The sequence below is a fragment of the Doryrhamphus excisus genome, chromosome 4 (assembly GCF_030265055.1).
Source record: "Doryrhamphus excisus isolate RoL2022-K1 chromosome 4, RoL_Dexc_1.0, whole genome shotgun sequence".
Lineage (NCBI taxonomy): Eukaryota > Metazoa > Chordata > Actinopteri > Syngnathiformes > Syngnathidae > Doryrhamphus > Doryrhamphus excisus.
This window is the reverse complement of record NC_080469.1, coordinates 8,917,190-8,935,766: the sequence shown is the minus strand read 5'-3', so window position 1 is coordinate 8,935,766 and position 18,577 is coordinate 8,917,190. Positions and strand designations below refer to the sequence as shown.

General features: G+C 41.3%; 2 protein-coding genes across 9 annotated transcripts in view; one reads left to right on the top strand and one right to left on the bottom strand.

Annotated features, from left to right (window-relative positions):
• smtnb (smoothelin b) overlaps positions 1-15,498 on the top strand; it is a 46,014-nt gene extending 30,516 nt beyond the window's left edge. For 2 of the 8 annotated variants that reach the window (XM_058071053.1, XM_058071061.1), the window contains 10 exons: positions 7,570-7,755; positions 8,009-8,084; positions 8,264-8,296; positions 9,094-9,273; positions 9,375-9,437; positions 9,529-9,601; positions 9,783-9,953; positions 10,032-10,158; positions 10,307-10,458; positions 13,548-15,498. In XM_058071053.1, coding sequence (XP_057927036.1) covers positions 7,570-7,755; positions 8,009-8,084; positions 8,264-8,296; positions 9,094-9,273; positions 9,375-9,437; positions 9,529-9,601; positions 9,783-9,953; positions 10,032-10,158; positions 10,307-10,458; positions 13,548-13,701 — 1,215 coding nt within the window. In that variant the 3' untranslated portion in view covers positions 13,702-15,498. Of the gene's footprint in view, positions 1-7,569; positions 7,756-8,008; positions 8,085-8,263; positions 8,297-9,093; positions 9,274-9,374; positions 9,438-9,528; positions 9,602-9,782; positions 9,954-10,031; positions 10,159-10,306; positions 10,459-11,794; positions 11,977-13,547 lie in introns of all 8 variants that reach the window. The other 6 variants (XM_058071060.1, XM_058071058.1, XM_058071054.1 and 3 more) reach the window with 5 other exon arrangements.
• A 223-nt stretch (positions 15,499-15,721) lies between these two features.
• selenom (selenoprotein M) lies at positions 15,722-18,189 on the bottom strand. Its single transcript, XM_058070903.1, has 5 exons — positions 17,995-18,189; positions 17,332-17,367; positions 17,228-17,262; positions 16,406-16,484; positions 15,722-16,319 (listed from the first exon to the last, which is right to left on the bottom strand). The coding sequence occupies exons 1-5, from the start codon at positions 18,088-18,090 to the stop codon at positions 16,074-16,076; spliced, it is 492 nt and encodes a 163-aa protein (XP_057926886.1). The 5' UTR covers positions 18,091-18,189; the 3' UTR covers positions 15,722-16,073.
• Between the last annotated feature and the right edge of the window lie 388 nt (positions 18,190-18,577).

The following is an 18,577-nucleotide window of genomic DNA, read 5'->3' as shown; positions in this document are numbered from 1 at the left end:
TGACCTCCAGGGTTTTGGATAAAAGCTAAACTTCAAATGTCTTTCCTTCCTTAACCTCCACTGCCCTCCATGAAAGGAAGTGTTCTGATGAACTGAGGATAGGGGAGGGTGAGAAGGTTAGGAGATGTGGTGTCCTGCCTACTCTTTAATGACACTCTTGAGAGCAGACATAATCTCATTATGGGATCAGGGAGTTGGTTAATTAGGACTGGGAGGAGTCTTCATGAGGCTGCAAAGTGCATTTAAGAGGTTGGAATGACAGTGGGTCCATCAGTCCGAGCTTCACTGAGACACAGGTATGAACTAAGACACTTCATCAGTCTATTTCACAAGAAGAGGGCGGGATTTTGTAGGAGATGAGATTGGCATACCTGAGCACAACAACCTAACAACGTCCAGGTAAATACTTTCTTTCTTAAAGAGGATGTGCAGTTTTTGGACTACATCTTTCAATCGGAGTTCACTTTTTTCACTAACCCATCAGCACACAGTGTAGTATGTATTGCAGTTACTCGCTAATCGTTAAAGTCTTATTAGTTTTGTACTAAGTTTAATTCATCACAGCTGGCCTGGAGGGCCAGCCACAGACATCACCATTGCACACCAGGGATGACTGCATGCCTACACTACAAGACTCTCACTCATAAGCTAAGAACCACAACAATGGTTTCCTTATTGTATAGGCTTATCATGAATACCTGCATTGATGAGGACTAAGACTATGACAATGAGTCTTTCATTTAGTTTTTATTTTATTCGTCTATTTTTTTTAACAGCAACAAGTGATGACAACATTCCTTTTTAGCACAAAGCACAAAAAAAGAAATCAAACTATCCCTTCAACAGAATAGATCTACATCTGAAACACAATACAAATAGCCTGCTTTTTTTAATCCTTAGGTTTCATCGACACTGTTTAAAAAAGTATTAATTGAAATTGAGTATTGCAATGGTGTATGTTTTTGTCAATCAGAAATGTGCATAATTTTTTTTAGAAGGATTTAGCATTTTCATTAGAACCTAGGTTCCAAAAGTTCCTAAATCATAGGTATGCCAATTGTCATAGGGGGTACGTGAATGTAAATGAAAAATCGATTAGTGCCCAACTCTCACAATTACAAGTACGCCTGAACACGTTACAGCACAAATGGCACAGAGCAGAAAGCAGGGAGGAGACTCAGAGCATGCAATTGTGAACACATAAGTAAGTGTGATGATTAGTTTGTGTAAGTGTGTTTAATCTTTCATTTGTATTGGTGTTCTAGTCCCCGCACAGGGCAGCGGTAAAAACCTGTCATTGTATGTGTGTGTATGCGAGTGTGTGTGTCTGGATGAGAGAATGGTATTCCCTGAAAATCAGGCTTCATCACTGGTTGTATGTGTTTTTGTTTTTTTACATCGTAATATTAATATAACGTAATTGAAACTTTATTGTTTTTGTGTTTTTTTTTCAAACACAGCACCATGGGATATAGCAAGTCTTTAATCTCTTTGTGTGGTCTCAACTTTGCCTCGGTGGTCCAATGTCAAACCGCCACTATTTCCTTCGTTACGTTTTATTGCTCTTGTACTGGCGACAGCTGTGGCCAGAGGCAGCATTAAGTCTTTTGCATAGCTGACAGACGGACATCTGCCCAATCTGAAGCATCTGTAGGGAATTAAAGGTACTATCCCTCTTTGGCTCCAAATTATGCTTTCTTCAACAGTAATATATAAGAACACCACCTTTTTAGAAGTTAAACTTTGTAGAAATTCAGTTTGACCTGAATAAAATGATTGGTGTTCATGGCTTTCACTCACCCGCTAGTTGTATATGTCCATGGCATGTGCACATGCACAAAAGCAGTCTTAGAGAAGCGGCCGACAATTAGGAGTCATTGAATGATGCATATGAGTGTGCATCATTCACCAATTATGTTGGTTAAAAAGACGAGGCGGTTTTAAGATTTTTAATCATATCATTCATTCATTATTTATTTTTTTTCCTTTTTTTTTTTTTAACTTTTCATTATTTACATTTACAATCCCAGGGCACATATAGACAAACAACCATTCACACTCACATTCATACCTATGGACAATTTGGAGTCACCAATTAACCTAGTATGTTTTTTGAATGTGGGAGGAAACCAGAGTACCCAGAGAAAACCCACGCAAGCGCGGGCAGAACATGCAAACTCCACACAGAGATGCCCGAGGGGGGAATCTAATGCGGGTCTTTTAGCTGTGCGGCCTGCACGCTAACCACAGCCTTAATCATATGAATATACAAAAATATGTAAGTGTTGATAATTTTTTAAATATTTTAGGATAAATAATAGGTACAAAGTGGTGGAGTGGGGTAATGACCAGTTCGGCCCGCAAAATAGACTTTGAGTTTTGGCTCCTTTGCAATAGAGTTTGACACCCCTGGCATAGTTCTTTACTGAATACATGGGTTTGTGAATGTGAGTGGTTGTCTATAAGTGCCCTGTGATTGACATCTAGTCCAAGGTATATGTAGTCTACCTTTTGCCTAAAGTTAGCTGGGATAGGCTTCAGCTTACTGAACAGGATAAAAAAAAGTATGTTTTTCGCTATTGGCACAGATATTCAACCATAGATCACAAATTATCTTTGGTGCAATGCTTTGATGCTTTTTGAGCTTTTAACAAAATGGCAAACCCAAGACAAATCGTGACGTGTTACTGTTATGGAAGTGTATTCCTTGGCATGGATGGCAACAGTGGAAAAAGAGATTGACAAGAGAATCTTACCAATGTAACTAGAGCCTAGAAAGTGACACAGTGACAAGTATCACTTTCTATGTGGATGTAGTTTTGTTGCTGCTTCTCATCATTTATGACCGAGACTGAGATGACTGAGATGAGATCAATAGGGAGGTCAAGATGCCTGCAAGACTTTTCAGACAGCTGTGCAAAATATTGCCTCACGGTCCGAGTGATCACAGCTGTTCTTTGTCGTCGTACTGTGCTTGTCGTCCCGTAATACTCATATAATAAATGTTGATTGATGACGGCACAGTCAGTCTTTCACATAGTCAGAGAGATTACTGTGGAGCCGTGGATCAAGCTTGCTGCTTGCATTAACTGGATCACTGTGGCCCACAGTCAATGACAGATTATCTGAATACAGTTTGAGGATGACCCCATTTTTAAAATACCACGAGGCATGTCATATACTGCTTAACATATTGTACCTTACAAATAACAGTCTGCATCATGCGGGCTAACTACAAAGTTTCTAAACTTTTATTGTTGCTCATCTTGAACATTTTATCTGAGTTTTATATTCCATTGCGGCGTATTCTTTTTTTGATGGACTGTAGCCAAACCATGGTGTCTATAAGACCATATTTCTTAGCTATGCAGGAAGCTACACTGTTGAAACGCAACAGAAGACTGTTTACAATATGAACCAACATATGTAAAGGACATTGTGGAACTTTATTCATTACATGTACCCGACCACACTTTTTGCAACTTGAGGCTGCACATTTGTTAATTCATTCATTCATTTTCTACCGCTTTTTCCTCACAAGGGTCGCGGGGGGGTGCTGAGGCGGGGTACATCCTGGACTGGTCGCCAGCAATCACAGGGCACATATAGACAAACAACCATTCACACTCACATTCATACCTGTGACCAATTAACCTAGCATGCTTTTGGAATGTGGGAGGAAACCGGAGTACCCGGAGAAAACCCATGCATGCACGGGGAGAACATGCAAACTCCACACAGAGATGGCCGAGGGTGGAATTGAACCCTGGTCTCCTAGCTGTGAGGTCTGCATGCTAACCACTAGACCACCGTACCGCCCCACATTTGTTTATTTATCATTAAATATGGTATATTTGTAGTGCTCTGCTTCTATCATGCTTGCCCAAATCCCAAGTTTACCCCCCCGTGATCATGCATAATCCTAAAATTTACATAGATCGATCTTAATCGCAGTCATGCAAAGCTGCCCAAACAAGCAATCTTGAGGGAATTGAAACACTAATATGTATGTGTTCATCATCCATCTTTAGCCTAAAAGCCTCAGCCCAAACTTAAACATGTTTGCCTTCCAGTGGAGGTGTGAAGGGCATAGGGAGGGGTGCGTTTTTTAAATTGCTGACACTATTGTGCCCTCTCAGCCTCACAGCTGACTGGCTCATTGGAATAATGCCCCAGTCAGAGATAAATAGACATGTCTATGGCACCTGGAAAAAGGGGATGGGACTTCTGCTGCCTTGGTAACAGGATTCCTTTCATGCTCATTGGCTGGTAGGGTGAGGAGCGGTTTGTGGGTGGTATAAAGAGCATGTGTTTTGAGGGTCTCTAGGAAAGGGCTGAAAGAGAGAATACGAGGCCTCTTTTTCATGCAGCTATCGTATTCAGGCCCACTTTGTAAGAATACAGTTGTAATTTCTTCAATGACTAAAGGTTATCAGTTGTTGTGGCCATGCCTGGTGTAAACTTGGACTTCCCAGCACCCACACAGACTCCGGCAGCACTTGGTAGCCCAGATAGTGTTTGCTCAATGTCAGGCCTAGAGGAGGTCATTGGGGATCTCCTTGCACAACAAGAGTATGAAGAGGAGCAGTTTAGTGATAGAAGTTTTGAATCTGCTCTGAGATGTGTGGTGGAGGAGATCCACTGTGATCTGAAGGCATTTGGAAAGCGAGTGGATTTACAGTTGGAGGAGGCGGCAGCTCAGGTGGTACCCCTGACTGACGCTGTGATTAGGCTGCAAGAAGAGAATTTGAGGCTGACGATTCAGCAGGAGAGATTATTGAGGCAAGTCGAGGCTCTTTGCCAGGCAATGGGCCTTCCTGATTCTTTACCACGCGTCATGACAAACTTACCCTCCGAGCCATCTAAAACAGACATTCCCTCTAGTCATCCCCCAGCCTGCACAACCCAGGATGAAATATTTCATACAGCACAGGCAACCTCGTATATTTCAGCTGTGGATGATCCTTCAGTTAAACTCCAGACAATGGAATCCTGCTCTCAAGACTCAGACTTTGCTTCCAAATGGACAACAGAAACTATGGAAAACGAGTCAGCACCAGTCTCTCACCCTCCGGCCTTTGCGTCCTGCCGCTCCCTCTCTGCACCCGCTCTAATGGCAAACATTTCATGGAACAGCAGCAGGGTATTGCTTTCCTCACGTTCCTGATTCTGACCTTTTTTTATTTTTATTATGTTGTGTTCCTATATGTATAGTTGTGAATAGATGTAATGTTAGTTCTACTAAAGGCCAGTATTACTTGTTCATCAGACAGCATGGTTTTCTTTCACCCTAACGAAGTTTTACCTTGTCAGGTTGTTGCCTCTCACTTGACACATTGTATTAATGATAGGTCATCACTGGGTTTTTAAACATACTTTGACATTAGTAATCGCTCCACACCCATTTAATGGTGGCTGTGTTCTACAATTCAGTAGTTGAAAAACAGTCAATGATCTGGGACCCGTTTGGCTTTAACTGCAGTCTACAACAGTGCCTCTCAAATTGTGGGGTGTGGGGAACTTGATATGATAGGCAGGGGGGACTTTCAATGTTAGTGCAGACCTGCCAGCAAGTTTGAATTTGTTGTACTCTACAAGCAGTTTGACTCTTGAATATGCTTGTATGCTTTACCGCTCTCCATTTCGTTTCGTTTCGCTGGTTTCAGTTACAAGTTCAATCTGTAAAGTACAGATAAATAACATGGGGGGCGGGCACAAAATTATTTCTGTGCCCCATTTGGACAGACAGAAAAAAGAGAGCTACTGGTTTACAAGAACATCACAAACACTGAATTTGACTGCACTGCATCCCAAAACATTCATTGTCGGTTAAGTGACACTCAATTCAGCGTGTCCAAGGGGCCACAAGTTCACAAAGCTCCGTGCAACACTGGTTGTACATTACTTATAGTCTCTCCCTGGGGTAACCTAGTCAGGCTGGTGCTTTCATAGAGGAGAAGGCAGGTGGTAGTGGTGGTAGGTGACGGAGACCGCTGTCTGAGCTATATCTGGACCTGGACTTGATTGTGGCAAAAGCACAAAGCCCACAGCTCCAGTTTGCAGTCTTCCACAGTCATTCACCACCCTGTAAGAGTTGTTTAGTTTGGCCAGCATGGTCACTGAATATATTTTGGTGGACGCCTAGGGCGTTTCCTCCCTAAACAAGTCTACAAACAACTACACTAAGGTACATTTCATTGTCTCAGCGGCTTCCCACAATGTTTACATAAAAAAAGCACTCAAATTAGGTTAGTGTATAAGTACAGTACATTTAACTTGTTTGCAAGTCAGTGGTGTCTTTTTTTGTTTGTTGTATTGTTGCATAATTTGCATGGTGAATTACAACAATCCATGGGAGACATAGTTAAGCAATATTGAAATATATGTTTATATTTTTGCAAGGAAACTATCCAAATGTATTTTCAATGCGCAGCTTTTTTTTCTGTCTCTTGCAGGAATGACATTATAACCCGACACAAAAAAGTGTTTATATCCAGTTTGGCCCAAACTAGGCTTTGAGTTTTGGCCCCGTGTGATTGAGTTTGACACCCCTGCCGTAGACAAAATGGCACATGCTGCACATTACATCCTGTCAGACAGCATCTAACAAATTAAGTGTCAAAATAGCTTCAATTTTAAACGAAAATTATGTGGGGGGGAAGAATTAAGGCGTCCTCTTTTATTTGGTCACTTAATGACCTTTGTTGAGACTTTATGTATATGTTATACTGCATATTGCAGTTGTCTTATTTTGCTTGTAGTTATTATGTGAAAAGCATCAAGTGGCATCACAGTAAAAGAAGCATAATTTGTTCATTTACTACTCAAGATGTAACCTGACATTAGTTTGAGGGGCGAGCTGCTGCCTATATTGATATTTGTAGTGCTGGTTAATATTGGTAAAAAGCCTATGTCTGGTTTATTTTGCAGCCCTAATTTACCCACATTAGTGTCTACGTTCATACTCCTTTAGGTTGTGGACAGAAAGGAGTGATTTCTGTGCTTTCTTCTTCTTCATTTATAGTACAGTACTTTTTGGTGCATTTTCCAGAATGTCTCAGAGTTGTTTAATCCATGCCATTATGTCCACTTGTCGTGTAAACGGTGGGTTCCTGGCAGCTTGGTCTCGTTTAGACACCCACTGTGCCCGTCACAAGTTACAAGAACCAAGTTACTCTCTTGTACTTGCAGTCACTCTTTTTGGCATGTCTTGAAGGGGGAGAGGTGGGATGAAATAATGAACTGAGGAGTGGGCAGTCTTTGTCCGAGAAGAGATTATCAGAGTGAGGGAAAGATGTGGGCTTTACAACCTACTTCACTGACTCAGGCCTATTATGGTGTTCAACCCAAATCCCCCTGTGCCTATTGCTTGCTAAATGTCAACAAACATTGTTTTTTTTTTCTTCACATCACCCAGGTCTCATAATCCATAAAACTTAACAATCTGAGGCTCAGTATAGGATGTTCATGTTGTATCCAACTATGGTCACAATCTCACACTTTGTAATGCAACCTTTCCTCTCTTTGCATGGATGTGTTCTGATCATCTGTACCGTGTGTCTCCAACAGATGGAGACAGAGCCTCCCGTCGCTTCTGAGCCGGTGTTTTCCTCCGGTCCCTCTTTCCAGGTGGCATGTCACATCCCCACCATCCCAAACGGTTCCACGGTCCAAAACAAGGCTGAGGAGTGTCAAGGAAAGCTGACCGCTGACCAGCTGGCTGCCATTGAGGATGAAGAAGTCCTTGATAAAATGGTACTTCACATCCAAGTTATGATTTGTGGAGGATTTATAGATCCGCTGAGTGACAAATAATTTGAGACTTACACACGGTGTGTGTGTAAGTGCAGTAAATCTTGTCAACTGGGTTACGTATATTCAGAGATTTCACGGCTTGTTGCTATGTGTTGGCACATTATCATCCTTAGAGCGGCGTGCATAAACAGCTGTGACCTCCTTTGTGTCAGGACTGACCACTCATTGTTTCTATTTTGATCTCTTCCGACAGCTTGATGAGTGCAAAGATTTTGAGGAGAGGAAAATGATCCGTGCAGCAATGAGAGACCTTCGCAAAAAAAAGAGAGGTAACAAAAGCATATAAATATATAAAAGCAATAAATCTCTACTAAAATCTCAGTTACGATAACACAGCCTCTAAAGAGAAGTATTTAGTAACCTTGACTCACCAGGGCTGTAAAAGGGGTGACCTAAAAACAAGCTCACAGGTTATTTTCCAAAATATTTCTATCCATTCTGCTCCTAGAGGCCATGCTCGGATGTACTCAAGAGGAAATAGGTAGGACAGGTTGGTTTGCAGTGTGGTTTTACACCTTACATGCGTGCATCATCTGTTTTTTGTGTGTATGTGTGTGTTTGCACCCCTTAGTATTGTCCAACAATACTAGTACATACAAGTTAATCTCACACTTTTTTGTTGGGCAATGCAAGATATGATGATGCACGATAATTATTTTGTTTTCCACTCATCACAACAGTGTTACTGAAACATCTACTTCATTATTGAATAAGAGAAATGAACCAATGCTGTAATATTAATGTGCATGATTTATTGATGCTAGTCTAAACACACACAAGTGTAATCGCTGTAGGTTGTAAATAATGTGGAGTGGGCCTCTTTGAATTTGGCAGACTTGGTCCTGAAAATCATTGTCTGTCACTGTTTGTAACTGCACATTATACTCATCCCACCCTAGATGAGAAAAGCGACATAACTCTCATGTAGCTAAATGAAGCTAAATGGCTATCTTTATGGTCCATTGCAGGTGCACCCCACTACAACTGCTAATGTTAAACGAATACCTCTCTGACAGTGTCAATTAACTGTTTGTATTCGCTGTATTTGGTCGCATTCAATAATTCAAGTGGTAATGTTATTGCTGGCTAGTGTATATGCAGTGATACTAAAAAAAAAAAACTTAAAACCCCCTAGAAGCCCTTTTTTATCCATCTTTTGTGCAAGTAGATGGGACATTTCGTAAGTATCATCCCCATCCCTCTTTTTTCGACTGACTTCATCTACTCCTCCCTCTCCATATCCCACCTTGGTTCCATCTATCTATCTATCCCCTTCAGATCAGAGAGAAAAAGAGCGTGAGACTCGCCTGCAGGAGCTTCGTCAGCAGAGAGACGAACGTGCACACAAAAATCGTGCTGGGGTCGGAGCCGAAGAGGTGGTGATGAGGAAAGTGGAAAAGTCAGCCGATGGTTCCACCCTCAGCCAAGTCACCAAAACAGACCGTTTTGCACAGTCTGGTACTTTTTTTTTCCTACCCCCTTTTCCCCCCTCAAAACTACACATGTATGTTAAGTAGACTGTGAATTGCATGTGTCTAATATGAAATGTGTTTGATTAGATGATGGCAGCAGATCAAGTCGCAGCACAGTCGTAGAGGCTAGTTATGTGCAGAAAACAGACAGTGAGTTAGCCCTTCTGTTTTGGAAATGACATTTCCATTCATATGCTAGTATCTGCTGGTTTTGTTTTGATAAAAACTCTCTACATTTCAGGGGGAACAGTCCAGTCCAAATCATACAGCTACACATCTTCATCCTCTTCCAATACAAGCAAAAAAGTAGGCAGGTGAGTTGGGGTCCGAGTTGCCCTTGCACCACATGAATACAGGTCACAGTTTTTATTTGGATAATTAATATTAATTATTAATTTGTATAATAACTTTATTATAATTGTTGAGGAACATTTATGCAATTGATAAGTCGTATGCCTTTACTAATGAAATTGTCTGTCCATGTGAATGCTTCAGTGTGTTTGACCGTGAGGATGAATCAACGTCTCGCAGTGGAGGGTTGGCCGCTGTGGAACGAAGGCAGGCTGAGAGGCACAAGGAGCTGATGAGGGCTCAGACTATGCCCAAGGCCTCAGCCATGCAGGCCCGCAAAGCCATGATAGAGAAGCTGGAGAAGGAGGGAGGCAGGTGAGGATAAACACTTGAGTTAGTATGACCAAAGAAAGAAAAGGATCATTCGTGTATTGACACAAACATCTCTTGAAGCCCGGTGAATCAGGTGGTGTCCAAAGTAAACAGAGTCCAGCGTTCCACTAGCTTTGGTGTACCCAACGCAAACTCCATCAAGCAGATGCTGCTCGACTGGTGCCGCGCCAAGACCCGCTCATATGAGGTGCTCCTCACAGCCTCGTGATTGCCACTCTTCTTTCATGACAGCCAATAAAAGTCGAACTGCTAATGCACTCTAGGCCGAGATAATATCTTCCTATCTTGGGAATGTTTCCATCACTTAACTTGACCTCTTTTCCATCCCCAATCAGCATGTGGATATACAAAACTTTTCATCCAGCTGGAGCGACGGCATGGCGTTCTGTGCCTTGGTGCACAATTTCTTTCCAGAGGCCTTCGACTACAGCTCCCTGAGTCCCAGCAACCGCAGGCAAAACTTTGAGTTGGCCTTCACCAATGCAGAGTGAGTCCAAACACACAAGCCGGTTCACCTGGGTAACAGGTGTATTCTATTATTTAGCTTTTTGCTCCATGTGAAGGCTCATGCAGCATGAGAGTGCTGTTTTTAGAATAATACAGTACACATTGAAAAGCCAGTGGCACCAAGCAATGAACACATTTACCCCTTCTTCCATCTTTATACATAGGATAAGCTAAACAGTCGCTGTTCTCAAACTTGATTAAATCTTTTAAGACAAAAGAGCGTGGTGATTATATTTTAATGTAATAGAACTGAAACTACAGTAATAAACGCAGCAAGATAATGAAAAATAATATTAAATATAATAATATTAAATAATATAAAATTTAATATTTTCTTTTATGTCTGTTGTTTTGCTTTTGAGGATGTTTATAGTCTGTATTTTGACAAATTAATTTAATTTAATGTTGTTAATAAACATCATATATTAAAAAAAAGATAAAAATATAAAGGTATTTAAATATTTGATATGTATAAGTCAAGAAGAGTAGAGATGAACAAAAACAGTGGGTCCGAGAGACCCTTAACCCAGTTGCATAGTGAATCTGCTACTTTTTCCTTCTAATAATGACCTCCTCTCGTCACCTGACTTGTACTACGAGTTCCAGCCATGCCTCCAACCATTACCAGCTCAAAAAAAAAACAAAAACGGACCATGGGATATCATCTCTCCTTCTGGTTTCTCTCCTTTTTATTTCTTCTGTCATCACACCATTTCCACCTGTGATGTTACCCATGTGCACCATGCAGCCAGTTGGCTCTTGTGCACGCTGGTTCATAATTTGTCTTCATCACTGGATTGTCGCCCAACCACAGTCACCACCTCTGTTTGTAATGCACATCTACAGTCGTGAACGCAACAGCAGTGTGCCGTTATCCTGATCACCATGCGTTGTACAGTATACACCATGCATTCACCAGTGTGCTTTCAGCCACCTTTATTTTGTTGTCACAAAGTAGTCGTATTGTCTTAAAGCAATGAAACAAAAAGGCTAAATGAGCATGGATTCATGCTCATTTGACGTTTTGTTTTGTGTCATGTATGTGTTTGTGTACGCCACATGCTGTTATGTATGATGATGTTTATGGAGCATGTCAACACTGTTTGTGTGAACACTGAGAATGTAATGTTATTGTTTCTATTTGTCTCTCTCTGCTGTCCATTCACACTGATTCTTTATCATGGCTGCTCACTGCTTTATGTCTCTCCCACCTGTTGTTGTCCTCCTCTTCCTCCTTCCTATCACTCTTCTTGCCTTCTTCCTCCCATTTGGTTCCTTCTTCCTGTCTGCATTTTCCCGTTCTTTGCCGGGAGCAGGAAGCTAGTGGACTGTCCTCAGCTGCTGGACGTGGATGACATGGTGAAGATGCGCGAGCCCGATTGGAAGTGTGTGTACACGTACCTGCAGGAGTTCTACAGGGGTCTGGTGACCAAGGGCCTGGTTAAAACCAAAAACTCCTCCTAAAGAAGCACCCCAGACTAGGCCAAGTGACCCCATGGTGAGAAAGGGATCGTGTATGCGTGTGTAACCAGAATGTTGTAGGCAGCTAAATGCATATATCCATTCTTGCTGTAGGATGTTCATGTTAAAGATCCAAACATGGTATGTTCAAGTCCCTTAGTGTGTATTATCCAGACTATCCAGAGGCACCAGGCCTGGTCCATCTGAACTTGAATACTTTAAAAGGTATCTGAGAACAGACAGTCTCACAGACAAAACAGAGGAAAAAATGTTTGGTTTCTTTTAATGAAGCAATGGTTTACATGTGTTTATACATTAAGACTTTTAAACCCTTTTAAAGATACATTTCAAGAAAAGAATGACATGCGTACAGTTCCAGAAATAGCTGCACTTATTTTATTATGTTGATGTTTCTGTTCTCGTGCAGAAGTACAGACGGGATGTCTGCGCTTTTTCTGATACTTTCTGTGGAAATGTGGAAGTTAGAATATGTTCACATGTTGTCACCCGGTGGTCACTTTGGTGAATTAGTCCCAAATGAGCACACGTTTTTCAAAGTATTTATTAGGCCATATTGGAGTCCTCAGCAGAATTTTATTTGGAGAGGGGGGAGGAAAACAAAAAGGTCTGGTCTCACACTCTGTCTTAGGAATGTGCAGAGAATTCAATTGCAGTATTTTATTTTTAAACAGATTTTATTTTTTATTTTAGTATTTGGCAGAATTATTGCACAGGCTGCTACTAGTGAGCCTCCAGTGAGTACGCTCAGGCAGGACAACAATTCCATGCAGATAGAAATGGAGCATTCTTTGCACATTTGTCAAGAATGCGCCCCCTTGCACAAAATTGGGCATTGTGATATTGTGGTTAAAAGACATATACTTACCAGTATAGGTACACCTGCATAATGTAGTGCAATTCAATGCTCACAACACTCCAAGTGCTATTAAATAAAATACATTTTTATACTATACTGTTGCCGCAGGCCACACAGCTAGGAGACCTGAGTTCGATTCCACCCTCGAGCATCTGTGTGGAGTTTGCATGTTCTCCCTGTGCATGTGTGGGTTTTCTACGGGTACTCCGGTTTCCTCCCACATTCCAAAAACATGCTAGGTTAATTGGCGACTCCAAATTGTCCATATGTATGAATGTAAGTGTGAATGGTTGTTTGTCTATATGTGCCCTGTGATTGGCTGGCGACCAGTCCAGGGTGTACCCCGCCTCTCGCCCGAAGACAGCTGGGATAGGCTCCAGCATACCTGTGGGCCTAGTGAGGATAAGCGGTATAGAAAATGGATGGATGGATATTATACTGTTGCTGTAATGTAGAACTGCATTGCATCAAATGAAACTAAAATGTGTTTCAGCACAGTTTTATACCACCACAGTGTAATACAACCTCACTAATAAATATATCCTTAAATTAATGTGCTTTTGGATGTCATGAGAATGTGACAAGTGCCATTTCTCTGCAGAGAATTGTGTGGTGACAAAGGCAATGATGTGTATGTTAGTCTTTTCCTCCAACCAAAGTTTAATAGCTCATGTGGGGTCCTCTTTGCTCATCACATGTCTCACGTGGTCTGTCTTTGAATGCCCCCTCAGGACGTATGCCAACTGCATGCCCCTGCTGGAAGTGGAGGACATGATGATCATGGGAAAAAAGCCCGACTCCAAATGCGTCTTCACCTATGTGCAGTCTCTGGTCAACCACCTGCGCAGACACGAGATGGCCATGGGTCGGCCCTGTGACCTCTGACCTGGGCCCAATGAATGTTCAGCCTCTGTGCGGCGTCACATTGTTGCTGACAGACCAGGCGGGCGGGTTGTGTATGTGTGTGCCGGTATTTTAATTATTCCTGTCAGCCGTGTTGATGTGTTGTCCTCGCCTCAAAACCATGTATGTATTTTCCAAAGAAAGAAGCTAGCATCGTACATTTTTGCTCAGCCTCTTTCGCACATCCACGCTTTTTAGTCTCATCCAATGAGAAAACATTTTACACAACTTTTTAAGTTATTACACATAACTTTTTCTACAGTTGTCATTTCCATGAAACAAGTCTTCTCATGCATTATTGGGTTTCCATGTTGGTACTTTACATTTTGGACCCAATTTTGGTCACTTTATATAGATTAAGTTATTCTGGTGTCAGCATTTTACTATTGAATACGTTCACACTGGGGTTTTTTTATATATATATACACACACAGCATATTCATATCGGTGTCCGCATATCAGTATAAAATCTGCAGTGCTACTGAAAATCAGGTTTGTACTGTGTATGTCATTCTTGCAGGAAAGTGTATTGATACACTTGATCCGTGAGCCTGCCATTTACCATCTTCGCACACTTTTTATTATTGACAGGCATTATCGGGGGGCAGGTAGGGAAGAGGGCAAGAAGAAATTAAAAAAAAACTGAACACAAAAATATGTGTTTTACAACATTAAGCAAAATGAAGATTTTTTTGTCCATTATTTTAACAATATTTCCATGTCTACAATATGAGAAAATTCTATTTGATTTGACGTGGATAAAACTATCTACTCAATTTAGTAGAATTTGTAACATAATTCCACCTCGACGAAGCGTTAAAACATCGGGCAGGAAGTGCTGTACATAAGAGCTCAAACACTATGTCATGTTTCTGTGCACCACAGTTTAATGTGAATTTATTAAAGCATAGAAACACTCCTTTGTGTGGGACGTGTGGTTTTATTTGTGCTGCAGGGGTCATCTTTATAACGATTCTAAGAATACCTCTATTTTAGCGTAAAGCTTTGAACGACATCCATCCTTGCTGTAAGTGAAATTAGCCTAAAATAGTAAAATAACTTTTTTACAGACATAAAAATGCATATTGTGTTACAGTCATCTTAATGTCAACTCATTAAATCCTTTGTCAATATTTTGTACGACTATCTTTCAAGATAATTTTAGATATGTCCACTTGATGGTGCTACCTTTTGCTCATTCAAAGCATGCAGCTGTGAAGGGTGAAAGGGTGTCGCTATTGATGGTGGCTAATGGTGTGTTTTGGGTTTTTTTTTTCATTCATGGTTTTAGCTTGCGGTCACAAACAGTTGGCCGGACATTCTCCTTCAGGATTTTGTGGTAGATAAACCAAATTCACGGTTCCATTTGTAACACCAAGTATTCCAGGCCCTGAAGCAGCAAAATAGCCCCAGACCATCACACTACCACCACCATATTTTACTGTTGGAATGATGTTCTTTTACTGAAATGTGGTGTTACTTTTATGGCCGATGTAATGAGACACACCTTACAAAAACGTCATCGTCCTGGGGCTTTCTTATGGTGGAGCCATGAACACTGACTTTAACTGCGCCAAATGAGGCCTGCACTTCTTTGGATGTTGTGGGATCTTTTGTGACCTCTTTGAGTCGTCTCTGTGCAGTTTGTTTTGGTTGGGTTGCCACTCCTGGGAAAGTTCACCACTGTTCCATGTTTACCATTTGTGGATAATGGCTCTCACTGTGGTTTGCTGGAGTCCTCAAGCTTTAGAAATGGCTTTGTAACCTTTTTTTACAGACTGATATACCGTGAATTCTCTAATAGAGGCCCAGGCTTTTGTATCCATCAACAGCCAAAATGACACTTATATTGGAGACAGGCGTCTATATGGGATAGGCTTTTAATTATTTCCACACCATTATTACCATGCATTCTAGACTTCTAATAAAGAAATGTAGTATATATTTTGGGCTGAAGTCATTTCAAAGTGGAACCTGTGTATATACAGTACATTTTACACTGCAGTTTTTAAGATGCATGCATTTACCTCATTTCATTCTTTTTTGTGCAAAAAAAAAACCAGAAAATGCTTCAGTGTGAAACCAGTTTTATTGGTTTCTAGTGGTTACACTGTGTCACTCTTGTGTGTAGCAGCCCACCCACCAGTACATACAGCATCAACCTCAAGCCAATCAGCAGATTTGTAGCCTGTGGCATCATTCGGTATCAGCAGGAGGGCAGCAGACACAAGTGAGGCAATCTAAAGACAGCTGATGGAGCAGAAAAAAGTCCTGCAGCGAAATGTTAGGCCCTCTGATTCAGGATCTGCTAGCCTCGTGTAGCAGCAGTCACAAACCTTGTGTTACTGACACCATTAGAGGTCAGTGTGCTTGGCTTCAGAGCCTTCTTCTTCTGGTGAAGAAGAGGTGGTGTTCTCAGTGACCACAGAGGAAGTGGCGGGCTTGTATGCCACTGGCTCATCTTTGAACGGGCTGTCTTTGGCGGGGGAGAAGCGGAACTCCTCTGGTACCTCATCGTCTGCCTGGGCCTTCTTATAGAAGCCCAGCTTAGCCAGCAACTCATTGATCTCTGAGCGGGTCATGTCAGACAAGGCGATTCTCTGAGGAAACACAACAAACACACAAAGCCTTTTTTTTACTACAAATTATCGTTTTTAGTTTAATTGCAGACTAAAGACTAACTTACGTCCAGCTCCTCGTAGTAATGATTCAGTAGGACTAGCTCAGGGTCGGCCCCAGGAATGTGCTTCATCACCAGATTATGGCTAAAGGGAATTGGTTAAGAACTGGCAGACATTAGATATCGTACATCCAAGTAGTAATGAAACCATGTCAATTTTGCCAACGATAGGGCGATAGAACTTAAACCTCAATAACAATATTGCATGTTAATGATGCAATCTAATTTTTTCTTCTGAGTCAACTGTCATTAAAATTTTACACATGTATCTTTAACCAAATGTTATGCAATTTTTGTCTAAATTAAGCATAAAATGTTTCATGAAATAAAATACTAATCAGAAGATACATTCAAATTGTGATTATGTAGTATTCTACACAGGCCACAAGGTGCCAGTAATGTTGGTGATGTTGAGTGAAATATACTACATAAGCGCCAGACTTGTTTGCCGAGACAACAGGTTTTAATTATTTCACAACACCCACAATAATTATTTAATCATAATAATAGCAGGGGTTACTGTTGTGACCACAATTCAGGCCGATTTAAAACTCAACTCTGAACCCCCTATACACTATAGGGGTGTTATTTTATGCCTAGACGGCTCTAACAATGTTGAAACTTGTAAACAGTGTTTCTATGCCATTGCTAGAAAACTTCTTTTGGACTCATAGAACATGCTTCGATTTCATTGGCCAAATCCCAACAAATCGCATATCATTGGAAAGCCTGGATGTCCTGGATGATCGTGGTGACCTTACATAGCTGCATCAAGGGTCCCGAGCAGCATGGTTTGTAAACGAGGATGCAGCATGTGTCAAAGGATACTAAAGAGGAATATCCTGGACCACAAAGGCTTTGACCTGCAGACAAAAGTGGATCTTTAGGGACATATCTACCAAGCATTTGTCACATTTTCTAACACAATTTACCTCTCTGAGCCTGTTCAGTTGTCATCCACCACACGTCTGAAATGAAAGTTCATGATTAAAATGGTTCATGGAATGCAACATGGAATAACATGCAATGACTGCACTTGGATTTGCTTCAGTCTTTGCTTCATCTTGGTGTACTCAGGTTCTCAGGACTTAGGTTTCGAGTTGCAGGTGTGCCCATAACTACAATAGTGATAGATATCATGCTTTTGTTGCACCGTGTGCCTCAGGGAACACAAAATTTTACAAAGAGGAACACGCCCTCCAACTGCCTATTATTCACCTCTTTGTTTGCACCTCAAACAAATATGTTGCATATTAGACCCAAATATACACATCAGGGCCTCATCAGCTTGATGAGATCTACATTTTTCAGTTTCTTCTGTTATTTTCATAATTATGTGTCTTTTTGTTGTATTGCTAAATTGGGCTTCAGAAACTAAGAGAATAAGTTATTGGATACAAGAGTGCCTTGGATGATATGAATTAGAGCCAGTAGTAGATTCCCTTGTTATCGGATCGATACCAATATTGGATGGCCCACATAATAGCTGTCTTTAAATTGATACCAACGTTGCTGCTGGTGTTTAAGCACGAATCCATTTTCATCATCGCCATAATATGTATGAAAAAATGATTTTGAGCCCAAGTGTTCCGTACCTCCACTCTGGCCCGAGCCAGTCCGTCCAGCTTGCTGACATCCACCTCGTATGAAGATACGGACTGAAGGACACCGAACAGCACAAGCAGCCACATGGCGACTGGACCGGAACCTGCTGTGACCCAGCAGAGACTTGAAGCAGATGTGAGAGCAGTGCTGCTGACGACTGACGATGATGAAATTTTTAAAAAAAAGAAAGGATATGTGACGTCAGTTCCGGACATCGTGCCACGTCAAAGGTTTCATGTATGAAAAAAGTGGGCGTGGTCAAGGGGGTTTAATAATACAGCAACATGTTCAGCATTTACTGTTGTTTCACTGCATATATTCACGTTCACGGATGATTTTTGCTGCAAGAAATACACTAGTAATATACTATACCAGGAGTGCTCCCAATTTTCAGTCTGCTTTTAAAATGACCAAGTCCCATATATCTACCTTATAGTATAAATATAATATATATAGTATAGTGCGCGCACATTCACGTGCGTCACCTTTTCCTGTCTGTGAGTGTTACCTGGGGGTGTGGCTTGTATGCACTGAGCAGGAAGGGGGCGGGACACTCATTGCAGCAGCCAACCA